Source organism: Ovis aries, chromosome 7 (assembly GCF_016772045.2).
Source record: "Ovis aries strain OAR_USU_Benz2616 breed Rambouillet chromosome 7, ARS-UI_Ramb_v3.0, whole genome shotgun sequence".
Taxonomy (NCBI): Eukaryota; Metazoa; Chordata; class Mammalia; order Artiodactyla; family Bovidae; genus Ovis; species Ovis aries.
The window spans coordinates 50,337,610-50,364,515 of NC_056060.1; the positions used below are offsets into that span (position 1 = coordinate 50,337,610).

The 26,906-nt window shown below is 40.6% G+C and overlaps 1 protein-coding gene across 1 annotated transcript in view; it reads left to right on the top strand.

Annotated features, from left to right (window-relative positions):
* Positions 1-3,124: 3,124 nt before the first annotated feature.
* Positions 3,125-26,906, top strand: part of ALDH1A2 (aldehyde dehydrogenase 1 family member A2) — a 119,219-nt gene continuing 95,437 nt past the window's right edge. Inside the window, exon 1 of the mRNA XM_004010568.5 lies at positions 3,125-3,302. Coding sequence (XP_004010617.1) covers positions 3,186-3,302 — 117 coding nt within the window. The 5' untranslated portion in view covers positions 3,125-3,185. The remainder of the gene's footprint in view (positions 3,303-26,906) is intronic.

The window sequence follows — 26,906 nt, forward strand, 5'->3', positions numbered from 1 at the left end:
ACAACAAAAAACTCTTAGAAACGTATGAAAAGATAAATTTATAGTAAAAGATGGGGAAAAGTAAAACAAAATGTAAGATCAGGAAGAGAAAATGTCCCTTAATCAGAGAGCTTGGGAAAGTTACCTTCATTTTACAGTTGAAGTAGTCAGCGGAAATGGAACTGTTTACAAGAAATGTTTTGAAAATGTTTAGGAGAAGCCAGTGTTTGGAGAAGGCAATGGCACCCCACTCCAATACTCTTGCCTGGAAAATCCCATGGACGGAGGAGCCTGGTGGGCTACAGTCCATGGGGTCGCTAAGAGTCGGACACGACTGAGTGACTTCACTTTCACTTTTCACTCTCATGCATTGGAGAAGGAAATGGCAACCCACTCCAGTGTTCTTGCCTGGAGAATCCCAGGGACAGGGGAGCCTGGTGGGCTGCCGTCTATGGGGTCGCACAGAGTCGGACACGACTGAAGCGACTTAGCAGTAGCAGGAGAAGCCAAAAGATCCTTTCTGGCCCAAATAAGAAGGGAATCTGTTTATTGCTCTTCCTCACTAGGATTCCCAGGTGGTGCTAGTGGTAAAGAACCTGCCTGCCAATGCACGAGATATAATGAGACATGGGTTCAATCTCTGGGTCGGCAAGATCCCCTGGAGGAGGGCATGGCGATCCCCTCCAGTATTCTTGCCTGGAGAAACCCATGGACAGAGGAGCCCAGCTGACTGCAGTCCACAGGGTCACACAGAGTTGGACATGACTGAAGTGAGTTAGCATGCATGCACTGTTTAACAAATGCTGATAACTCTAACATGTCATTCCTTCCAGCCACGGTGATGGAACTGGAGTTAGCACACCAGAGTGGGGTCAAGGGTGAATATCCCCATTTTATACTTTGAGGAGAATATAAATCAGTGGTTTCTGGTTTGCAACAGTCTTTCTTGATAATATTCATTCATCAGTTAATTTATACAATTTTCCCTTTTCTCTTCCTCAGAATCTTTTGATGACTTGTCCTTCTCAGTGTCTCGAGTTAAGGCCCTTACAGCCTTGAGGCAACTGCCTTGCCAGCCTCATCTGCTGCTTCTCCAGCACCACTGATGTCCCTAAAAAGCATTCACACATTTCCATGCCTTTGCTCTTGTGGACTCTTCTGCCTATTCTGTCCTCCTCTCCATGCTGAAGGCTGACCTTCCTTTTAAGGCCAACCTCCAAGGTCCATTTCCCCAGAGAGCTGGCCTCTTCCTTGGTGTGGCACCCAGATGGTGTTGTGGATGCTCTTTCCCCCCAGCCTCCCATAGTCATCTCTCTCTCCATGGGGGGTTTAAGCTCACTCTAGTGAGCTGTCTTATTTGTAACCCAGTCTCTACACCATGCCTTGCATCAGAAAGCACTCAAAACATGTTTGTAGAATTGTTCCACAGGCATCACTGATTTCCCTCGCTACAGACTTCTCCCTTTCTCAGATAACCTTAACTTTTTAATCTCTCAGTTGTATCTCTAACCCTCTAAGGTTTTCATCTATTTCATGAACATATACTGTTATTATTAAGGCATAATCTTTAGCCATTGAGATCCCCTGTGAACTGAAATCTCACTGCTTTCTCGGACCCTCAGCTAAGGTCCATAATTTCTCCAAACAAACAAAACACGCATACACACACATAGACACAACCCCAAATTCACTCTGGTAACTTAATATAGATATGTTGGGGTCTGAGAGGCTGGAAGTTATTTCTTCAGACCTAATACTGAAATGATATATTTAAGTCTATTTCTACTGTTAAGAACCAAGCAATAAATATAGGGCTGTTTTAGTTACTGAAAGTATCTAAGTCAGGATCTTTTCTGGTGGACACTTAACATCCAAAGAATCAGTAGACCTCTGTCAGGCTTACATTGAGAGTGCAAGTGACCTACAAAGGTCTTTTGATCTGGACCCTAGATTTAGACTAGGACCCCAAAGCCCATTCTGAGATGGGGGTCTCTGTGTTCCTGACGTAGACCTACATGCTGACCTCTAGAGTTCCAAAAACTAGATCTGTTGGAGCTTCGAAAAGGCTTAAATTAGGGAGCTCAACTCTAAAGGGGGCAGTTAAGTGAGAAGCCCAATGTCTGGCGACATGATAGCTGTTAACGTGGAGAACTAGTTGTATCCTTGTGCGTTTGGGGACGAGGAGAGTCCCTGTTTCCCTCTAGAAAGAGGTATCAGGAAGGACCACAAAAGCCAACGCAGCTTGCAACTCCGAGGAGCAGCCCCGTCTTTCCAAGGCCCCATCTTCCCGGCGCAGCCCAGACCGCCCGGGGTGGTCCCGGCCAGCAGAGGGCAGCAGCTGGGCGGGAGAGTCCCGCCGAGGGCCGCGCGGCGTCGACAGGATCGCGGGGACACTCTTTTTGAGGAGTAGGGCGAGAAACTCGCTCATCACTACCCGTTCCCGACCCTGTGGCCACGGCGCACCTCGGGCCGCGTTTCGGGAAGTGGGTTGCGCGGGCACCCGGTAGCTGCGGAGGGCCCGGCGCCCTTGGCGGGAAGAGAGCGGAGGGAGTCCCGCGAGTCCCCGGGAGAGAAGGGGAGCAGGGCTTCCGCGGGTCCGGGGCGGGAGGGGATCTCTGTGCCGGCCGCAGCGTCGGTTGCCCCTTCCTTGGCCGGACCCCTCAGGGCCCGGGCTTCTCCCACCGACACCGCGTCCAGCTCTCGAGGCTGAGTAAGCGCCGGGCCGCTCCGGTCCCCTCGCCAGCCCCCCGCTCCGCTTCCAGGGCCGGGACAGGCGCCCGACATCGGCCAAGGTGTGCTTCCCGCCGACGCTGCCCCGGCCGGAGGGAGGCCAGTCCCGGCGGCTGAGCCCCGAGCGGCCGCGGTGCAGGTTTGCGCTCCCGCCGTCGAAGACTGCGGCGGCCGCGTGGGCTGGTCCCCGCGGTCGCGGGTGCTCAGGGCGAGGGGGGGCGGCGGGCGCACTTGACCGTGGGTCTCAAGCGTCCGAGCCGCGCGGCGCTGGGCGGCGGGCTTTATGTAAATCGGGGCTGCGCCGGGGCGTCCTAGGTAGGATGGACCAGCCCCCCGCGCCTCGGCCCTCACGTCCAATAAGAAGAGCCCCAGCTTGACACCTGCCTATATACAGGCGAGCGCGCCCCCGGCTCTCGGACCGCGCGCACAGCCCGCACTGCCCACGCCGCGGGCGAGCGAGACCTCGGCCCGCCCCCATGACTTCCAGCGAGATCGAGATGCCCGGCGAGGTGAAGGCCGACCCCGCCGCCCTCATGGCGTCCCTGCACCTCCTGCCGTCGCCCACGCCCAACCTCGAGATCAAGTACACCAAGGTAAGGCGCCACGGGGGGCCGGCCGTCCACGGAGACTTTCCAGAACCTTCCTTCCTCTCCGTGAGGACAGGGTGTGGGGCTGGGGTCTTCCGGGCCCAGCCCGTCGAGCCCGCGCAGCAGAGGGACACCCGGTCCTCGGCGTTGGGGCTTCTCAAGTCCCGCCGGGGTCTTGGGACGCGTCGGGGACTCGCCTCCGCCAGCCTGCCGCGCGGCGCTGAGAGTCGCCGTCAACGGCTGCTGCCCAAACCGCGTCCGCCGCTGCCTCCTCGTCCGGTTCTCCGGGCCCCGACTGCTGCGAGGAAGGCGTCGGCACCGCTTCCACTCCTCGAAGGGTACCCCGCCGGGTTGGCCGAGCAGCCTGGCCGTCTCTTCTCGGCCGTCCACCTTTAGGGGACCGTCTCGGGTACCCCGCAGCCCTAGCGGGGCACGGCCAGCGGCTGTCGCATAGGATCGTCCAGGCTCACAGCGCTACGGCCGCCTTTGCAGATTTCATGGAAACCTGGCCTCTGAGTACAGTAGATCCAATATCAGCGTTTTATTCGAATTTTGTAGGTAGTGGCAGTTTTCCTGGAAAACTTGAGAAGTCTTTAAATTCGTGCATATTAACGGGTTCGCTTTTGAACTGAAAAAAAAAAAAATTGCTTTTTATAACGAACTCTGACATCTCGGGTTACCCAAGCAGGAATTAATTTTTGTTGCACCGCAACATAAAAAGGAAATGCGTTCTCTACCTTAATGTAAATAGAATTTACTTTCCACAAATTGGACATAGAATAAAAGTATTGATTACACATACAGGGGAGGTTATGTTATGCCATTGGGGTGTGAGAGAGAAATAGATGCAATTTAAAATAATGTTTCTTGGAGTTCCTTTTACAGTTGTCTTGATTTTCTATTCCTTTCCGTTGATTTCTACTCCAGACATCGCCCATTCAACCTAAACGCATACTGCGCACACGCAACACGGTTAAACTTGTTTTCCATCATGCTTATTACGAGATAAACTGAATTTTGTCCAGGAACGAATTGTTTGGTTTTGTTTTAAGGATTGAAAGAGAAATATTTTTAAAAACCCATCAATATTGAAATTTTACCCGCCGAATTATAGGATAAAAACCAGGGTGGCTCGTGTTTTGAATGCCAATTTAGATGGATTTAATGTACCTGTTAGCTTTTTAGATGGTGTGACAAATTTTTGAAAGTCTTTTTAATGAGAGATCGTTAATGGTTACAACCATTTAGGCATTGTTTGCATAACAATGGTGCCAGTGTGTGGCACTTCTCCCGGTTTAGGAACAAGCAAGGAAAGCATGTAGCATAAGAGTTGTTTTATGAGGGTCCCTAACCTCTTCAGGTTCTTTTTAAAAGGTTTCGGGATGGAAGAGCTCTGCTGGAGAGGGGACCTCAGATTTGGGACGGTTTGATTTTAGTCTTACTTTGGATTGAATTTTCCTCACAGCTCCTGAATGGAGTTTTAGGTTTGCAGTAGGTATCTAGGAATTTAATTTGGAAGCTTTTCCAGCTCTCTTTTTCTCTGACAACCCCGGCTTCCTTTTTTCTCTTGTTGTGCCCCAGTAGGAAAGACAACTGATTTATAGCTAATTGAAGCCTTTAATGTGGAGTCCTTTAGCTCAGGGGAGACTTTTATCCAGTATCCACTTTCCCAGTTATTACAAAGAAAAACAATCAGAAATGAAATAATGGATCGTAACTTGATTCTTTAATTTGTGGGGAGGAGGCACCTTATTTTTAGGCTTGACAAACAACCCTCATAAACATTGAGCAAAACTAATCTAAAGGCAAGGTCTTTTCACAAAACCTTGTAAAATCAGGTATCTGTGAACATTCCCAGCAGCTTTGCTCCTTGGCCCTTTAGTGAGACTTCTGAATTTTCTGAGACAAGTGGTATGGGCAAGCAGCATCTTTAACACGGAGAGCACAAGTTGCTCTTTTGATAGCCGAGGGTACTGGGCTGTGATTTTTTACTTAAAAGGAAAATAAGATTAATGGAGAGTTTTTTAAAAATTCACTTATCAAAAGCGAGGGAAATTATACTAGTGATTTTAAGCAGAAGAATGAACAAGGTGCAATAGTTGGTCCTTTAGAATAGTGATACCACATTCATTAGGAATTTTTAAAAGGGCACTAGCTAAAATATTATTATGCTAGAGAGCTTGTTGAATAACACATAGGAAAGAAATACAGTATTTACGTCAGAAAATGGTACCAGATAAATATAGATGGGTCCTTAATAATTTTTGTCTTGTTAAATGAATAATTTTAGTGAAGGATATGTAACAATAGGATTTTAAAATATTATCTGGGGACAGTAGAATCATACTTACATGTAAATGGTTATATTTTGAGAATTTTAAGTACCATGCGTTCAGAAAACTTGCACTTGTGATTTTTTTTTTTTACTTTTCACCATTTCTTTCTTCTTCTAAAAGTATTTTACATTTTTTATAAAAGAGGAGTAAAGGAGACCATAAGAAATAAAAGTTACTGCTGTTTGTCTGTCCAGTGAAAATGCTCCAAAATTAAAGTTCAATCCCCAAGAATGCTGAAAGGGCTAAACTCATGGTTTTGTATTGACTCTCAGGCAATTGCATCTAATTTTTAAACTAAGCCTATCTCTCTGAAATTCCAACACCCATTAAGGACTAATGATCAATAGTACCACTTTTGGAATATGTCTAATTTTATTTCCCTAATATAGCAAGCTAGACCCCCAACAAGTTTTAAAACTGATTCTTTTTAAAGGAATATGTTAAAACAAAAAAAAAATTGCAGACTGTTAGTCAAGAAAGACTGATAACTCCACCAACATGAAGTAGCAAAGGGTTGGGGCCAGGAAAATGTACACTCTTTTCCTTGTATCCTGAGAAGATTGCTTAATGGCTTGCACAGGAATGAGCGTGATTGTTTTTAGCTGTGCCTTTATGGATTAAAGATTTTTCTGAGTTGTTCCTGTTTTATCAGTCTGATTGTTAAATTTTTGTATATTTGAATATATTGTAGGAGTATACTCATGATAAAATCAAGGCTTGCACTTTGCTGACTGCCCCTAACTTCAGGGAAGATCTCTTCCAGATTCCCAGACCTTTGGAAAATTTTGGACTGTGTCCCACCCCTACCTTCTCTATTGTCCCTATCATCTTTTCTGGCTATACTAGTCCCTCCTTCCCCCAACTCCCCACCACACACACACACACACACACACACACACACACACACACAGACACACACACAGACACACACACACACACACAATCATTGTGCCATCTCTCTGTTGATCACTTTTTCAATGAAAGTTTATGCCCATAACGAACACTACCATAAAGAGTAGTGTTTTGTTTTAGTAGTAGTTTTATTTTCCTTCAGGATTTGACACTGTGGAGAGCTAGGACATAGGGAAGAAGAGGGTTATGGAACTGACCCACTGAACTAGAAGAGAAAAAAAAATAGGCAATGAACTGAAAATTAGAGCTAATGTGCATTGGGCAACTATTATTTATTCTTTTATTCATTTAGCAACCTTTTCTTGAACATCTACTGTTTTCTGGGATCAATTTCAATTCAGTTCAAAGACTTTTTAAGTGGCTGTCTTCCCGTAATAGTGCTTTTCATTACACTGGTCAGGCTCTGGAAGAAACATCGAACGAACTCCTAGGAGCTTAGGGTCTTTTTAGAAAGATGGAATGCCAAATTTTGGTTATCAGCATGGCAGTACTTCAGTAGATCAATGTAATAATAACAATAATGATAACATTTATAATGCCACTTACATTGTGATGGAGCCTAACAGCTTACCTAGCACTTTCATGTATATGTTAGATCCTTGAAAAACCTTTTGAAGGACACAGAGTAGGAAGAAATAGGTATAATTGATAAGGAAGACCTTGGCCTTGATTTATGAAAAATTGATAGAGCTTGCCTCACCATACACTTTGCTTTTCCTAACAGTCTCATACTTTTTTTTTTTTTTGAGAAAAAGTTTAAATCTTTATTTTTATGTGTTGCTCCTGTTGGAAACATGGAGAGAATATGAACTAGTCAACTCCTCTTAAGAAGGAACTCCTTTTTGTGACCTTTGATTTCCTGACTTTAAATTACTATTTTTGCTATTTCTATGAGTTTGTGGGGTTTTTTTTTTTAGGTCTAGGGCGGGTTCTTATCTATCCCAGGGATTCTCTCTTTAAGGTTTGGTTATTTCTAAACCTCTAATCAAGATTGTCTTCTTGATCCTAAGTTGTTAATCAATTTTCATGTTTATAGGAGACCTCGGGTTTTCAAAAATATAATTTTTCATAATTGGACAGCTTTCTCATGTTTGTATCATCTCCATTTAATCCAGGGAAGCTAAAAAACTTTATTGTAGGACTTGAATTAGATAATTTTTCTGAGTTCTGCCTGATGCCTTCTGTTAAATAGGCAGGAATCATATGGAATCATTTGCTGAAGTGCTTCTGTCCTTTATTTCTATAAAAAGAGAAATTATAGTTTTTCTGTATGAAAAAAAGCCTTCTGAGGAACGTGTTCTGTGAGGTCTGATTTTCTTGCAGCCTGGTTTGAGAGAAGCCAGGCGTGCACAGGGAGTTCTCTTTCATGTTAGACGATGATTAACCTGATGATCGATCCATGACCAAAACAAAAATATCTCAAATATCAACATATACAGTTTTCTCTCAAGTCTTTCTCAGTTGGATAATGGAATACAAATATTGATGTCTATTTTTTTTCTTTTAGTTAGTGACAGCTTGTTGGGGTCAGCACACTGTAGACTTTCTGCTTGATTTTATAAATAAAGTTTTATTGGAACACATCCACAACCATTCATTTACACAAAGTATCTGTGGCTGTTACTATAATGGCAGAGTCAGGTAGTTACAACAGCACTGTATGGCCCACATTAAGTTTACAAGCCCTTGACTTACTTAGAAAAAAGAAAGGCTCTCGGTTAAAAATAGGCCCTTGTTCAAATCTAGGTCAGATTTGTAATTCTTAGTGCTGTGCACGTTTAACGTTTATTCACCTCGTAGTGCCAAGTAACGGTGCCAGATTCTGGAGATGGACTAATAAGCAACGTATGAATGGGGTCTCCTCTCAGGGAGTTTCTTCACTGAGTGTCAGTTTCTACATCTGTCAAAACTGAGGTAATAGTAATACCTACCCTACATGATGGTTGTTGTCAGGACTGAGCAAGTGTGTAAAAGTAAGTGGCATATAATGACAGTCAGCCAAAGTCTAGTTCCATTTCATTTTTGGGAAGTGATGAATATATTTTTGCTTCAAATTGATGAATGTCCATTTTAAGGAAGATTGGAATTGTATAGTCAACAGCTGTTTTCTGTTTTCTGAAACAGTCCATTGTTTACTAATTAGTCATAAGGGTTTAATATTCTCGGTAGCTGTGGAATCATTATATGTTTACACTGGATTTTTATCAGATGGGACCCCTTGGAGGTTTCCCTGTCAAGGACTTCTCTTTATTAAAAAGTTACTGAATCAAACAATTTCCAGCCAGGATTTTAGTAATCAAATTAGTTATCTGACACGTGTGCCAAAACTCTGCATCGACATGCCTTTTATACCCAGTCCTGAATGTCAGATGGCAAAGAGTCATTTCTGGTGTTTTGAGTAGCTTAAAGAAAGATCATGTCAAGTTGTTGGTGCATAAATCTGGGAAGTATGACAGCATAGGAGGACATTCTCAGGAGGTGGATGCCTTTTGAAATGGAAAATAATCTTAGTTTATACAATTTAAAATTAAAGAGCCTTTCAGTGGTCCTGATTTCCCAGTTTGGGGGCACTTCATCCTCCAAACAATAAAAGCACCACATAGTGACTGTTTTGAATTAATTTCAAAGCCAGTCATTTCCCCTTAGACAGCAAACCAATGCATAGAAATGATTGCCATAATGTCACCTTGGTTAATTTTTAATTGCCTTTTCAGACCTGTCTTTGTGCTTTATTCCATTTTACCTTTCAGATATATGAGATAACCCAAATTGTGAATTTCTTATCTCTGGCGTTTTTCTATTGCTAGTTTGTCTGCTTGCAAGATGGTAGAGTTATGTTTAAATTGTTTCCCTTCCAAATCTTAATGGTTTATTTACAACAACTTTCTGTTTTATCGCATAATTTGAAAACACTTCCAGCCTTTGAAAATTCCAGTTGGAATAATAATCAAGTGCTTTCACCATCTAGACTTTAGCTGGGCTCACAACAAACTAGCCTGGGGCTAAACACAGGGGTTTATTGAATTCTGTAGAATGTGGTTAAAAATTAGAATGTCTGTGAGTGAATACTCTAATTTTTATTATAGAAGGAAGCTTTCCTTTTATTTCAGTTCAGCCTTGTTGCCTCCAGAAGTAGATATCTGCTCTGTTTCCTTTTCTTACCACAGTCTGACCTTTGGAGAGCCAGAGTTGCAATTTCTTTATTTCTAGATCTCTGGAAAGATAAAACCTATTGTCCAGTTGAAAGTGGAAAACACCTTATTTAGACAGAATTGAGGGTATCATGGGTACCAAAACAGTTTCCAATATTGATTATAAATTATGGAGAAAAAGTAAAAATAATTAAATATTATATTTTATACACTTTCTTCTATATGATTTTAGTTTTTCTAACCTGTCTTTGGATTTCAAGTCCAGTGACTCTTTGGATTTTGCCCCAGGTCATTTCTAGGGATTTCTAAGAGATTAAGCTTGGTCAAAAAATGGTATAAGCAATATGTCTCTTCCCACAGAAAGGATGGAGCCTACCTCCAGGTGAGTAGATCTGCCAAAGTAGTGTGAATTTAATAAACTCACTACGAGGCAGAAATCACCTGTTTCCCTCCTCCTGCAACCCCCATCATTGACTAACACCAAACATATGGACTGAGGTACGTGTAGTGCTGGAGGGTTTAGAGGGAAAGAAAGGGGGACGTAAGAAGACCTTGACTGGGAAGACAGAATTATGAATTATCTCCACAGATCAACAGAGGATAACATAAAGTCTTATTTCATGAGGTGTGAAAAATGGGCTCCCTCACTGAATCCTTTTTGGGTGGAAATCAGGAAATAGTATGAGACTGATTGGCTGAACATGAAAGCAGTGAATTCTCTATATTTTAGAGTCTGATAATCAATGTACCAATATAACTTGATTTTCACAGGGAAGGTTATCTAATTGCATTACTCAGGGTTATTTTTATTTTTATCTGCAGCCAGAGCTCACCCTTTTGCTTTCCTGAATTTATTTACTTATCATCATTTATTCATCAGACATTTATTAGAGCCTCTTGTGTCCAAAGCATTGTTAGTCACTGTCTGGCATGAAAAGATACATAGATGTGTGCATTGTCCTGAAGAGGCTAGAGAGGATTCCTGCTTGGGTGTGTGATGAGAACATGAACACCAATAACTGGCGCATGATCAGGTCAGTTCAGTCGCTCAGTCGTGTCCGACTCTCTGCGACCCCATGAATCGCAGCACGCCAGGCCTCCCTGTCCATCACCAACTCCCGGAGTTCACTCAGACTCACGTCCATCGAGTCCGTGATGCCATCCAGCCGTCTTATCCTCTGTCGTCCCCTTCTCCTCCTGCCCCCAGTCCCTCCCAGCATCAGTCTTTTCCAATGAGTCAACTCTTCGCATGAGGTGGCCAACGTACTGGAGTTTCAGCTTTAGCATCATTCCTTCCAAAGAAATCCCAGGGCTGATCTCCTTCAGAATGGACTGGTTGGATCTCCTTGCAGTCCAAGGGACTCTCAAGAGTCTTCTCCAACACCACAGTTCAAAAGCATCAATTCTTTGGCTCTCAGCCTTCTTCACAGTCCAACTCTCACATCCATACATGACCACAGGAAAAACCATAGCCTTGACTAGACGGACCTTAGTTGGCAAAGTAATGTCTCTGTGGCGCATGATAGAAGATACTGAATTCTTGACAGGAATGCACTTGAAGCACCATGATGATTCAAAAGAAGAGATGTTTCAGGCTCAGCACATCAGCAGCATTTTGTATTCTTAGACGTACTTGAGAGGAGATCAGATACTTCAGTCATACAGGAGAGTGTAGCCAATATAACAAACGTGTATACATTTACCCAGGTTTCTTTGCTCTTAACTATTTGTGCTATTTGCTTCTAATCTTTTTCAAGAAATACATTGATGGTCTACCTGTGAACTTCTCCCAATCCCCTCTCTCCTTTCCTTTCTTCCTCAGAGGTATTTGGCATCTATCTTTCTCACTGGTATATGTCCATACACACATATTAATAAATGATGTGTACTATTGTCTCACATTCTAAACCTGTTAATATAAATGGTACCATACCATGCCAAAGTTATGACCAACGTAGACAGAATATTAAAAAGCAGAGACATTACTTTGCCAACAAAGGTCTGTCTAGTCAAGGCTGTGGTTTTTCTAGTATTGTAGTTGTAGTAGTTTAGTCGCTCAGTCGTGTCCGACTCTCTGTGACCCCATGAATCACAGCACGCCAGGCCTCCCTGTCCATCACCAGCTCCCGGAGTTCACTCAGATTCATGTCCGTCGATTCAGTGATGCCATCCAACCATCTCATCTCATCCTCTGTCGTCCCCTTCTCCTCCTGCCCCCAATCCTTCCCAGCATCAAAGTCTTTTCCAGTGAGTCAACTCTTCTCATGAGGTGGCCAAAGTGTTGGAGTTTCAGCTTTAGCATCATTCCTTCCAAAGAAATCCCAGGGCTGATCTCCTTCAGAATGGATCGGTTGGATCTCCTTGCAGTCCAAGGGACTCTCAAGAGTCTTCTCCAACACCACAGTTCAAAAGCATCAATTCTTCGGCTCTCAGCCTTCTTCACAGTCCCACTCTCACATGGATGTATAAAGAAAGTTGAGCACCAAAGAATTGATGCTTTTGAACTGTGGTGTTGGAGAAGACTCTTGAGAGTCCCTTGGACTGCAAGGAGATCCAACCAGTCCATCCTAAAGGAAATCAGTCCTGAATATTCATTGGAAGGACTGATGTTGAAGCTGAAACTCCAGTACTTTGGCCACCTGATGCAAAGAGCTGACTCATTTGAAAAGATCCTGGTGCTGGTAAAGACTGAAGGCAGGAGGGGACAACAGAGGATGAGATGGTTGGATGGCTTCACCGACTCAATGAACGAGTTGGTGATGGCCAGGGAGGCCTGGCGTGCTGCAGTCCGTGGGGTCGCAAAGAGTTGGGCATGACTGAGCGACTGAACTTAACTGAATTATGCCATATATATTCTTTGCAGTTTGCTTTATTGGCTTAGCATAGTGTTTTCAAGATTCATTCATGTTGTTGGATATACCTGTAATTCATTCATTGTCATTGTTTCATAGTATTCCATTATTTGAGTATACCCAATTTTTAATTTATTCTACTATTAACATGTAAGATACTGCCAGCATTTTGCTATTCCAGTAAACATTCTTAAGCATATCTCCTTATCTGCCTGGGTGAGAAACCTTCTAGAATATATACTTAGAGTGATATTGTTGACTCTTGGATATATCTACAGCTTTATCAGGGCTTGACAAATATTTGTCCAACACATTATACTAGTTTCCATTGCCATCAGCAGTATATCAAAGTCCCCATTGCTCTATATCCTTGCTTGTACTTGGAGTTCCCATACTTCCTGAATTCTGCCAACCTGCTGAATGCAAAATGTTATCTCATTGCTGTTCTAATTTGCATCACATGATTTCTTGTGAGGTTGAACATCTTTTCATATGTTTGTTGGCCATTTGGCTTTCCACCTTTGTGAATTGGCTAGTATATCATTTGCTCATTTCTGTTTCTATATATGTGTGTCTTTACTGATTTGTAGCAATTTTTATATATACCCAATTATAATCCTTTGACAGTTACATACTCTGTGAACATTTTCTTCCCCTTTGTGCTTATTCTTCCTTCTCCTTTTTTTGGTATAACTAGAAGAGGATTTTCTGTCTTTTTCCCATTATGCTTAGTAATTTTGAACTTGCTCTTTAAGAAACTTATTCCAGGTTTTTCAAGACATTCTTCTATATAGTTTTCTGAAAGTTTATTTTTATTATTACAAATTTTACCTTTTGCATTTGTGTCTTAATTCATCTATAATTGCTATTTGTTTGTATATAATGATACAGATAAATGTTAAGGATGAACACTGTAACATAGAGGAAAATCAAACAATATTACTGTATAAAGAAAGTTAAAACTGTATTCTATGCAATTTTGGACTAAGATTAAGAGGTCCAGAATTCTTCACTGTGTGCCCTTTGTGTTTGGGACTGGAGAAAAATGGAAAGGTGATGGTTACTATAACGTGAAAACCAACATCTAATAGATCTTTTTCTTGATTAACTGATTCAGTACTGTGCTTCATCCTATTAGTTTAGAGAATTTAAATTATTCCTTCGTGCTGGGCTTGAAAATAACATCACTTTATTTTTTGTTAATATTTGAGCTCATTGTGTTTTAAACTCAAAGCTGGTGTTATACATTCACCATTGTATTTGGATTTCGTCAGTTATTTGATCCATGCATGTGTGCCTCTAATTCTAAAGAACCAACTGAAGAATGAAATTCTCCAACCCTAAAACTGGATCTAGTCCTTCTAGGCATCTTATGTATGTAATAAACGGAGTTGGCTCAACACTTATTAATTTTTAGCATGAGTATGATCTCTGAAAGTCCTTGTTACTTGTTTGTACTGCTACTAAAATGTGCAGTTTTTGCCTTGTATTATATTTTTCTGTGTACTCGTCTACTCTTAATCTGTACTAGATTATAAACTTTTATTCATGTTGGTATGTGGAAGCCTCTAATTTAGTGTCTTACAGTATAAATGAATGCTTAGAAAGTATTTGTTGAGTGAATACTTGTTATATTTTATCACTGATAGCTACTAATAGCAATGAATTATCTTTTGATTAATACTTTCTTAATTAACATATTATCCTTTCATTAGTAATACTACAGTTTCCAAAGTACTTTCACAGTGATTACTTTTAATGATTGTGGCAGTCCTATTATGTGACTATTCTGTTAACATCCCATTTTATAAATGGTACAATCAAGCATATTAACGTTAATTAATTTTAGCTGTAGGTGGCTCTTCTAAGCCTCAAATAATCCTTTTCCTTCCCTCCTCGTAACAAGCACAAAAACCACAACAAAGACCAAATAATAATAATAATTGAATTATTAGCCTAAAGCTCTGCTAAATACTTTACAAGATAATCCCAAACCCAGTTCTCTGACTATAAATCCCAACCTTAAGTCCAGTTGGTATTGCCATAGCTATCATCAGCCACAATTTCTGCCTGACATAAAGATGAGAGACTGTGTTCAAACAAACAGTTGATGCAATCAACGTTTGGGGTATGAGTCACCTGGGTAGATGTGATTCCATAGGCTATGGGAAAGAATTGTATTTTTGGATTCTCACTGGTTGGCTAAGTCACACACGGCCCTTAATAACACCTGCTTGTTTGTTTTTTCAGTCAAAAAGTGCTTTTCTTTGGTATGGTTATTTCAGATCCACTTGGGAGTGAGGATTAATGAGACTGTTGAAAGTGAATATATTTCACAGTCTTTCAGATTTTTCTCTCCCACTATGAATAAGCCATCACTTTGTGTTACTTGACTGTAAACGGTGTGGGAGAGGCACTTGACTTAGAAAGAGCAGGGTGGATATGTTGTATCTTGCCTTTTACAAGCAACCATTTCTCGCTAAGACTTGACTTGTTTGGATCCATCTATTCCATGTCACTTCAGCAGGGATGCAGAATAGAGAAATAAAGTGCAGTTTTCAAATATCAACAGAGTTTCGGTGACAGAAGTTGGTAGTGATTGGGATACACAATTAATGTTTCGTTGGAAATGGCTCAGAAATCCTATCTAAGGAAACAACTGTCAAGTTATTGCCCTTAAGCCAGGTTATAATCTCCAGACTTCTGTCTTCACTTTTAGAGAGAAAGCATTTCTCTTTATCCACTACTTTCCAGCCAGACACCCCTTCTTTCCATTTTCATCTCCTTTAAAATTTTTTACACATTTGTGCTTCTCTTCTCCTTCCCGAAGTATTCCTCTCAGACAAACCCTTGATGACCCTCATTCCTTGGTTAGACTCATTTACCTGTTTTCATAAAAATGGTTAGTTGTGCCTGGGAACCTTTGTAGTCAGCTCTTCCAGCTGTTGGCCTGAATGGTCCCTAGGGAGACCAGAAGCAATGAACCTGGAATAACCACATTTGACTTCTGTGAGCCCTCTTGAGAATTTAGTAATTACTTAATGGATTGAATTGGTGACATATACTATTCCAGATAACAGCCTAGGTTGCATTAAATTAACCTTCACAAATGGGTATTTATTAGGTACTCTTAAAAGACTACACGTGTTGGCTGTAATTGCTCTTCCATGTTTCTCCATGCTGATAGGTATTTGTACCCTGTGAAAAATTTCTCAGATGAGAGCCTGGGTGGTGGCTGTAGCCACTTAGTGATATGTGTCATTGTGTTCAGCGCATTGAGCATAAATCCTGTCTTGTAAACAGCAGGAAGACTAATGAGGTTTGCCCACATTCTGGTATCATTACCGGGAATTCCAACAGAGAAGAAATAAAGAAAAGTACATATAATGCAGTGATTTTTTGGAACTCCTTATGATCCAAATTAAGGAGAGAGATGATTGCTCAACATTAAGCATAGACATGTATGTACAAATATGAGTACATAAACTACATTTAGCTAAAAAAGAAACCAACATTCTGCTTTTATGAACACTGGTAAAGTCAGTGACTTGGTTCTACAGAGAGCTAATGAAGAGCTTATTTATGAGTGTCTTTAATTGTGAGAGTGTAGTGGGATAGCTATTGAAATAATGCAGCTGCTAAAATGATAGCACAGTTTTTGCTTTCTCAGAACTCATCATCATTACAGCCAGCTAAAATCTCACATCATTTTTTTGTCTTACAATTTTTGAAGTGATTCTTCCTGTTATTTTTATAGTCACAAATGACTTCTCAACACAATTTCTGAACACAAAGGGAGAGACCTTTCACATGTGTTTTTTAAGATTTATTTCAGATCTTTATTATTACTGCTGTATATAACTTGTGTGTTTGATAATGTCACATCAAGGGATCCGACTATTACTTATTGCCTAGGCTACTTCTTGGATTCAGATTTTCATAAAAACTTATCATTGCAGCTTTGGCACAAAGTATGGTCCAACACATCTTTGCGTTTGTATAAATGCATACATACATGGATGAATACTGTTAATAGAAAATAATATTGTCTGATCCATTTGCAGAGTTACTAATAAAAATCTGGGACTAGAAAGTGAATTCCAGGGTAAAGTGTTTTGAAATAAATAGCTTTCTCTCTTTAGAGAAAACATATGCATATTCCCTCTCTCTTTCTCTAATGGAAAAATCCCCTCCTCCACTCCCGCTTACTTGTCCCTTTCGTTGAAATAGAAGCCCCTCAGGTATGCTGTAGAGTAGTGAACAAGGCAGGGGACTCTGCACTAGGAGATCTGTGTTCTGGTCCCAGCTCTGCCAGGGATGTGTGCTCGTTTAGCAGTTTCTTGTATATGTAGGCACACAGTAAATACACCCTGAATTACTGAATGAACAAATTAATCACTTATTGAGTGCTTCCTTCTATACCAGACTCTGAAAATGTTTTGTGATACTGATTAAGTTACTTAAATTCCTTGGACCAAACTTTTATTACTTATAAAGTGATAGGACAGAATGAGATGCCTATTTACACCCATGTAGTACTTACAAATATGACTAGATGAGTCGTAAGATTTCTTCATCCCACCGTGACTCTTCAGAACTCTTTAATTTCCTGGATCCCAATTTGGGATTATGAGATCAGAAGGAAAATACCAAACTTGTTTGTACATCCAGTTACAGGCTTTCTGGGACCCCAGATTTTCACTCAGAACAGTGGTTGTAAAAAATATTTTCCCAAGGATGTCCTTATAATTACCAAAAAGTAGTCCATAGAAGTTTCTGTTAATGACTCTAGTTATATAAATGAGTGATTAGCGGTGTCATAAAGATCCACTGGAAATAAAAAATTGTTGTGTTTACTGAACACTTAGAGTACTAGAAATTCGATTAGTAACTCCCAAGAGAATTCTTCCTTAAAGTCTTAGGGAACATTGATTTTAATACTTAGTAATGATGGTAGGAAAAAAGGGCTTGTTGGCACTTTTCTGCCAAAGGATTTTGGCAGCTTCTCTGTCAACCTCAGCTCATGAAAACCACAGTGGGTCGGGTAAACTGTGTGGAGAGGGAACTTGTCAGAAGCTTACAGCTTTTCACTTGAGTCTAATAGAGACTTAGCATTTTGCAGGTCAGGGCCACTGCTATTTGTCTCTGACCCAAGAGATCTGGAGTTCTTCACATCAAAACCACATCTTGCGGAGCAGAGATCAAACGTAGGAAGGTAAGGATTCTGCCAGTGATTTATCATGCCAGGGAGAGTGATCAGGCCATATGGGGCTGCTGCAAATGAAGTTGACATTCCGGCAGTTTCTCTTATAAGTCTCACATGTAGTTGTGGCTAGTTTTCCTTGTAGAGGAATTCCGGGTCAAGTGGCAGCTTTCAGTGGCATTTCTTAGCAAGCCTTAACCCCAACGTGAGATTTATTTCAAAATCACATCCTAGCAAGACTTTTCTTATATTTTATGTAAATAGCAAAAAGGAATTTCTTCACCAAATATTGAAGGTTAACTTGAGCTTTTCATTTGATGTCTCCTCCGTCCACCCCTTTTCTGGGATGGTAACTACTTTGAAAAAGAAAAAAGAAAGAAAAATTAAGGTGATTTTAGGTCTACAAAAAAAATTGCTTTCTAAATATTAGATGTGACTTTAAGATAATGAAATTGACTCTATAAGGTATCCTCAACTAGGCTCATTAATTCACATTTTATTAACTCAGGACTTTTACGAATGAATTACTACAAATATGACAATTTAATTCTCAGGGTAGGGAAGGCATCAGGCATACAGACCTTTCTGTATATTTGTAATGACCAAGAGCAAAGAAGAATTTCATTACTTAAATACAAAATAGATATAATTATGTTTGAAAAAATTTGCTGACATTTAAGTTGTGGACAAATATTTTAACTGAAAGGAAAAAAATCTAGTAACTGTGCACTATTTATTTTTATCAACAGACACATGAAAATAGTTGTGCGATATAAAATTCAGCTTGTTGCTTGTTTACCGTCACAGGCAAATGTTTAGTCTCTTGTGGAAAAAACACTCATTTATTGGTTCAAAGACCTCTCCAACCTTAGGATATACACTGGGCCGTTTCAAGCTCCTCTTTGCACAGAATGTTTGCTTTGTAACATAATGAGATGAGATTGGTCGTTAAATGTAGTAGTTTGTGACATTAACTTCTAATTCAACTGAAGATATCATTTGTCCCTTTTGTGTTTTACTTTTTATAAATGAGAAAAATTACCATAAATGAAATGGGCTTTAGTGCTTAGAACTAGGTCTCATCCTGTAGTCAGAATTCAGTTGATTTCCTGAGGTATCTGTTTATTAGCTGGGAATTATTATTCTGACTGATGAAGTACTTCAGATCTGCAGGAAGCAAGTTTAAATATAATATATAATAATAACATGGACTATCTCCCAGTTTTCATCCTTGGAATGTGTACAACATCCATGAAAACCTGGTAGGGTCACCAGGTAAAATATAGGGCATCTAGTTAAATTTGAATTGTTGATATATAATGAATACTTTCTAATATAAGTATGCCCCATGATTTGGGGACATTATTATACTGAAATTTAATTTGTTATTTTTCTGAAATTCATATTTAACAGATCGACAACCCTAAACTGTTACATGCATGGCTTGTGATTTTTATCTGTGACCAACAAATAAATATCATTTTAATGTAAATTTACTTGGCAATAAAATCAAAGACCAAAGGAATCCTTTAAAATTGTTGTACTTGAATAATGAAAATGAGTATAGTAGAAATACCTTTTTTTAACCCTAGCAATACTAGTAAATAAATAGGGCAACTAGGCCCATTGTAAGACAGCTTAATCTCCTAAATGAATTGCTCCAACCTTTTAATTCAAAATCATACAAACAAAAACATTGAGATAAGCTGGGTGCTTTTTCAAATGGGGACCCCCATGGCTTTGAAAATAAACACTTCAGTCTCCTTCCCACCCCAACACCCACACTCACTAGCCTTTCTGATGTCTTCCATTTGCAAATGAACAGGCTGAATTCTGAGAAAGACAGAAGACTAATTAAACCTAGGAAAGATAGGCAAAGGAACATTTGTTTCCAAGCAGAAACAAAAAGAAATCAAGTCACATTCTGCTTTCTCAAGATGACAGAAAGCCTTAAAGCCTTTCCTGAAGTTTCTTCTCCAAGCATATGTCCCACACCACTGCTCAGACCCTGTCAGAGCCAGGCTTCAGTAGTGAGTTTGAACATTCCAGCATTAGACTGTCTTCATGGCTGAATCTGGAAAGGGTCTCAATCAGAAATTCTGACCAGTCAGTGTGCTGAATGACCTTCACCATCTTTACCTTCTTTTCCCATCCTTTTGCCCTGTGTGTCTCATGGTTTGACAAAGCGGTCTTACTGGCAACAGAAGAATAAATGAACAGATAAACACAGAACAAGGAGTGAGTAACGTTTTAAAAGCATTAATAAATTGCCTTGAATTGATGATTTGCATTCAGAATCAGAATAAAAAATTTGAGTGTGCACTGTATCAGGTTTTCAGCCATCCAGTACTTCACTTAATCTTTCCAGCCACTGGATGAGTTGATTTTCTCCTTTTAGAGATGAGAAAATTGAGCCATAGAAAGATCAAATAACACACCTAAGTCACACCATTTAGCAGTCTTGATATATGCAGAAATTTGATCCATAAAGAAATAGTTTGAAAGCAGTGGGGAGGCTGAATTTGATCTTAGGACACCTAAGACGACCAAAAAAACCTCCATGAGATTCAATATAGGTGCTAGTCAAACCTGGTGGTATTACTAAGGGAGGCTGGGGAAATTAGGCAGTTTAGGTGTGTAGAAGAGAAACCTTGCCATAACCCTTGGGGTCCTGAAGCAACTACAACACTAGGTCTACCCTAACTTGTATCACAGGTTCTTGGAATTATATCCAGAGCCCTTTAAATGATCCAAGTAGCTTCATTCTGGGAAATGAATACCTCACCTCCCAGTTCATTTGGTTCTAGCCTTGTGTCCTGAAGGCTGCCCAAACTGAACTGTTCTCTGGGGAACATGACTAATGATTGTTTGTCTCTGTACTCTCATCAGTGTCCTTTCACTTTCAGAAACAGATTTTGAGGTTAGATGGATATGTGAGAAGCTGGGTGGATCTTGGCTACCTAATTCTGCTAATGTCTTAACTTACTTCTGTTTACAACATTAACACAATTTGTGTAATCATTGTGTATTAGTGTAATATGTTGGGCATATAGCATTTATTTTAAAATACTCTGGCACAGTCAATTTAGATTAACATTTTAAAGCTATTTTAAAATGTTGCCTCTGGTTTCTCATTTCTCTGACCTTGTTCTTTCTGCATACTTAGAAAGTGTAGTTTGCAGTCTTTTCTAATGAAGACTTTTCCTTTTTCCTGCGTTTCAGCCTAGGACGCAGAATAAGGGGGTTCAGGGCATACAGTAATGGGTCTATTATTTAAAACTGTTAATTGATTAAAATTAAGATTGATAAACTAGTCCTTGTCAAAACAGGCTTTATAAAACCATGCTTTTTGCCAGTAAACGATTACACCTATTGAACAAAGGCCATGTCTTTATATCAAAACATTGACTTTAAAGTGAAAAATGTAATCAATCATCTAGGTGTTTTCCTATACAGTGCCATTTGGGTGTTTTTTCACTTTTTAGCCAGATGTTTTGGCGTGAAGCAAAGCAAAGAATGGAAGACAGGAGAACCACTTTTGCTCTGACTACCTAGATATTTCAATAGGAAACTTCTCACCTCACCCCATAAGTGATCTGGACATTTGCTTGTTTTATTTTATATAGGTAACCTCTTAATTGCAAGTAAATAAGGTCAGGATTTTTTTCCTTTAAGTTAAAAATACCTTTATTACCTTAGTTTAAAATATTCAAAGGCTACCAGCTTTGCAAGGTAGTATCCCGAGGTGATCATCAATATAATTTTTTTATAACAATAGAAATTTAATTTCATGTAGTTCAGTGATAGTGCTGTCTGTACCCTATTGACCGAAATATCTTTGAAGTACATCAGAAGAAACAGTCATGTAAAAGGAGATAACGAACATAGGACAAGTCCTCAGACGACTTTTTACTCTTAATTAAAAGTAATTGAACTTTTTCCTATAAATAGATCAGTCTGGTTATTGATTTGCTATTCGGTACTCTCCTTTGATGAACCGAAAGCAGCGTAGTGGCAAGTTCTGTAAAATTCAGCTCTCCAAAGCATAGTCTATTGCAGGATTTAATACAGACTATCTGAAGCATTTGCTATTAAAAAACAAAACCTTTTATTACTGAAATAAAACCATGGCAGCTTTGCATCAAAGATTCATTGAGGATAGGAAATTATTTACACCGAACTCCTATTAATACCTGCTGCTTTGAGAACTCCTCAGGGGTTTGTTGCTGCTGCTAAGTTGCTTCAGTCATGTCCGGCTCTGTGCGACCCCATAGACGGCAGCCCACTAGGCTCCTCTGTCCCTGGGATTAGATCCTACAATTAGAAAATCCATGGCAGCCTCTCTCTGTTGTCACGGCCACTTTGCTGTGGGCTGAAAGTGTGGTAAACCTGATTCGTCCTCCATTATCCTCCTGCTGCAGAAGTGGCCAAGTGATATGGCTTGGCTTGTGTGGCTGAGGTGCACTGTTTTGAATCTTTATCCAAGAAACTGCTGAGATTTATAAAACAAATTACAGCTTGTGAAAGAATCAAATTCCTGTTGACAGCCAGTCTGAATTCCTTATCCCATCTTTGCTTCTTTCCCCAATAACTTGATTTATTAAATCTTCTGAATACTGACTGCCTGTTAGATGGTGTGTTAGAACCTGTAGAATGTGGGGGACTCCAGATATTGCCGGGAGACCTTTCTTCAAGGAACTTAGGAAAGGGAGAAACTTCCATCGTAGCTAGCTAAGCCTTAGGCACATTCACATTTTAGCTCACCTGATTGTGCAGTAGCCTTGCAAAGACTAGGCCTACTGCTTTTTCTGGAAAGGAAACAAAGCTCAAAGAGTTTGAAAGTCTTATTTAAGATGGCTCAGGCTTACACAGGGCTTCCCTTGTGACCCCCCTGGTAAAGAATCCACCCCAGTGCAGGAGGCCTGGGTTCGATCCCTGGGTCAGGAAGATCCCCTGGAGAAGGGAAAGACTACCCACTCCAGTATTCTGGCCTGGAGAATTCCATGGACTGTATAGTCCACGGGGTTGCAAAGAGTCGGACACAACTGATCGACTTTCACTTCACTTCACTTCTTCAGGCTTACGCAAGTGGTAAAAGGCAGGTTGATTTTAACTGGAGATCTTTCAGCTCTAGTACTTCCATTCTGGTTTGTTCTATAAGGAAGATAAAGAAGTACATGCAAGGTTAGTCACCTCAGTCCTCAGTAAATTTCCTACTTTTTTTTTTTCCACATACAGAGACATGACCCTCATGGCATTTAATCATTACTGTTGATTTAATTAAGCAACTTCAGTATCTACACTTGTCCTGGGGAGAAGAGACTTGCATATTATGTTGTTATCCTGAGGGTGTCTTTTGAAAGAAATCATATAAATTCAACCCAATAATTTGAACTGGCCTGCCTTTTTAAAAACCCTGCCTTTAAAATCTTCACTGTTTAAAGCCAAGGACACAACCAGATATTTCATTCATATTTCAGGCCACTTCTCTTGAATGCCATGAGATGTCTGTTCCTTTCTGATTTGGGAAGGGACACTTCTGTTTGGCAGAAGACCCGTGGAGAATTGTCCTTTTTAGAGTTCTTAAAAGCATTCCACCAGGAAGGGAATAAAATTTGTGAGATGGGGAAATAGATGACATTTTCTGACCAGGTTCCCAGAATTCTAGGATGCTATGAAATAATTACAGAACGAAATTGTACTTACAGGTTTTGTCCAACTCTCTGTGTGGCCTGTCCCTAATAAACTGCCATTATGAATGTACTTTTAATTCCCTTAGCTGGTGAGGTAACTGAGAGATAGATGTGACCGTTTCATAAAGACTGGCATTTTGTTGCCTGTTTTGATACCTAGATTTGGCAGATAAAGGAACATATGAAAAAGGAATTGTTTTGATGCAGTGAACTTGTAACCAGCCCCTAAATCAGGCAAGGTTGGCCATTTCCTTTTTCATCTGCATATTGAAAACTAGCCCTTCTGTGGGAAGTCGTTAGGATAGGGATAGGTTTTGAAGTCCCCTTCCTGGACCCTCAGATATAGCTCTGTGGTTGTAAAAGTGCACAAACTCTTTTTTAAGAAGCCTTGGGAAAATAATTTTCTATCTGAGGATTACAGTAGTGTGGCTGCTGTCCTCTGGCAGAAGTTCCTGCTTCTGTAGGTGAGGAGAATGTAGAATCTCCTCAGGATCTCACCTCTGAGTGGAATCTACTAGGGATGTAAACCACCATTGTTTCCCTAACACATTTTGCCTTCAAGAAAGAAAATGAAAAAGTATTTTGCTGTCCCCATATTGATTGTGCTGAAGGAAAAAAAAAAACAAAATTCTTTATGCTGAATCATTTTGAAGAGGCATTGTGGAAGAGATGCTTATATTTCCTGGTCAACCATCAAATCTGCTTTCTAAACAAAATTTAAATTTAGCAAAAGCCCTGGGCCGGAGATCAGGATATTGGATTCCAGTCCCCGTTCAGCCACTAATGGGCTGTATGACCATGGGCCAGTCATTTTACTCCTTTTTGACAATACAACAATTTCCTTCAGTATAGATGGTATGTAAGGCCCTTTTGGTTCTTTGAATCTCTGTCTTCCTCATTAGAGCAGCCTCTACTATATTTAGACCAAAAAATAAGGAGTGTTAATTCATTAGTGCATTTAAAAATAGTGCTTTGATGAGACTTGGATATCAGAAGTATGAGCTTGGCATGCTGCATAATTTCACAGTAAGAAACTAACATCAGTTGGGGGTGAGTGGGCTATTTCCAGTTGTTCTTGGTGGTCCCTTTGCATGAGTTTAAAAATGTTTGTTATAGGACTTTTTTACACCTAAATTTACTTTTTTTCAAATGACATCTTTCTAGTACATTAGTTGCATATTCAAGTATTAGACATAATTGGAAAAGGAAGTAACTTTTACCCTGGAGGATGGACTCTTTTATGGGCATGGAGATCTATTAACTATTATTCAAGTAGTTATGAAACACCAGCATGCACTTAGAGAAGGAGTAAGACAAATCTGCAGGCACAGAACCTCCGATAAACTCTCTTACTGAGCGCCCACTAGTGGACACATGTGTGTACCTCAGATAGGCAGAGGATCCGAACTGGGAAGTCCTTAGAGATGGCGTCTTCCGTTCAGTTAGTAGTAGCTTTCTAATGTGCCATGCTGAACAGGATTCAGGAGTTCAACTGGGAAGTGTCACAGTCAATTATGAATGTCTGTCAAGGGGCTGGGCGGAAGATTTGTATCACAGGCGCCATGGATGAGCCTGTCTTTGGTTACCAAGTCTGGTGTTCTCGATGAAAGAAGGCTGGGGAAGGTGGGAGACTTGCTGAACATTTAGTGTGAAACCAGGACCAGAATACAAGCACTTCACCTATTCTTCCTTCTTTCACTGTGGAAGAAAACAGGACTGTTAAAGTAGTTCAGTTCAGTTCAGTTGCTCAGTCGTGTCCGACTCTTTGTGACCCCATGAATCGTAGCACGCCAGGCCTCCCTGTCCATCACCAACTCCCAGAGTTCACTCAGCCTCACGTCCATCGAGTCAGTGACGCCATCCAGCCATCTCATCCTCTGTCGCCCCCTTCTCCTCCTGCCCCCAATCCCTCCCAGCAGCAGAGTCTTTTCCAATGAGTCAACTCTTCGCATGAGGTGGCCAACGTACTGGAGTTTCAGCTTTAGCATCACTCCTTCCAAAGAAATCCCAGGGCTGATCTCCTTCAGAATGGACTGGTTGGATCTCCTTGCAGTCCAAGGGACTCTCAAGAGTCTTCTCCAACACCACAGTTCAAAAGCAGCAATTCTTCGGCGCTCAGCCTTCTTCACAGTCCAACTCTCACATCCATACATGACCACAGGAAAAACCATAGCCTTGACTAGACGAACCTTAGTCGGCAAAGTAATGTCTCTGCTTTTGAATATGCTATATAGGTTGTTCATAACTTTTCTTCCAAGGGGTAAGCGTCTTTTAATTTCATGGCTGCAGTCACCATCTGCAGTGATTTTGGAGCCCCCCAAATAAAGTCTGACACTGTTAAAGTAGTATCCTCTTATAAATAGCCTCTAGGTGTAGTCAGCCTAAATAATGAGCTATAAAATGGCCACACTGCATAATTGGTAGTGGTCAACGGAGGAGACTGAAATTCCAGTTTGGTTCTGCAGGTGTCAGATCAGTCAAGAGAATTCCAGTGTTATGGCCCAAGGCCCCAGAGGAAAGTAGTTCCTTCTGAACCACTTTCACTGGCAGGGTTCTGTGATTCAGCAGTCTTCCTAGGTAAGTGAATAACTCCATTGTCTCAGTGGTCACAGTGTGTATCTAACACCGTATTCTGGATGAAAGTTGAGTATCGTAACCTCAGTTCAAACAAGAAAGAGTAGGAAGCATATGGTGTTAGTGAGATGCTGTTCAGTGTCAGCTGAGGGACCAGCTTCCCTGGATAGATGAAAATGATTCTTGAATTGCAAGAATTTTGACTCCTGGAATTCAAAACATACATTGTTTTACTTTTTGTTTTCAGAAAGTACTTCTTTCTCATATGATACATATGCACACCTAACATTTATTGAGCAACTACTGTTTCACTGTTCCTTTTCTAGGTACTGGAGATACAAAAATAAAAATGACATAGTGACATATTTGTCCTTAAGGAGGAAACAGTTCAGTAGTGGACAGATAACTTTGACCAGAGATAAAATAGTTTATGATGTTATAGTACTAGGCAGAAGCCAGAGGACTGCATTTAGCTCTGTCTGAAGGGATTTGGGAAGGCTTTACCAAGAGGTCGTGTTTGAATTGAGTTTTGAAGGATGACTAAGATGCTAATGTTTTATCAGGTGAAAAAGTATGTTTGTATTGAAAGATCCTTATAAAAGTTCATAACATATTTAGAATTAGGTGTGGTTTTAGTCTAGAGAGTCACTAGGGAGGAACTTAGATCCACAGATTTTAAACTATTATGCTCCTCATTAGCTGGCACACTGTAAGACACTGGTCTGTGCAAGACTCCTCCTGCTTGCCCACAAGCATCCATTCCAGCCTATGTTTAGATACAGATGTATCCTTGATGGGGAAATAGTATTATTTTGTCTGTTTTTCATTTATGTACATGGTATTGTGCTATGGATGTTATTCTGGCTTAGATCCTTAGTGAGGAATGGC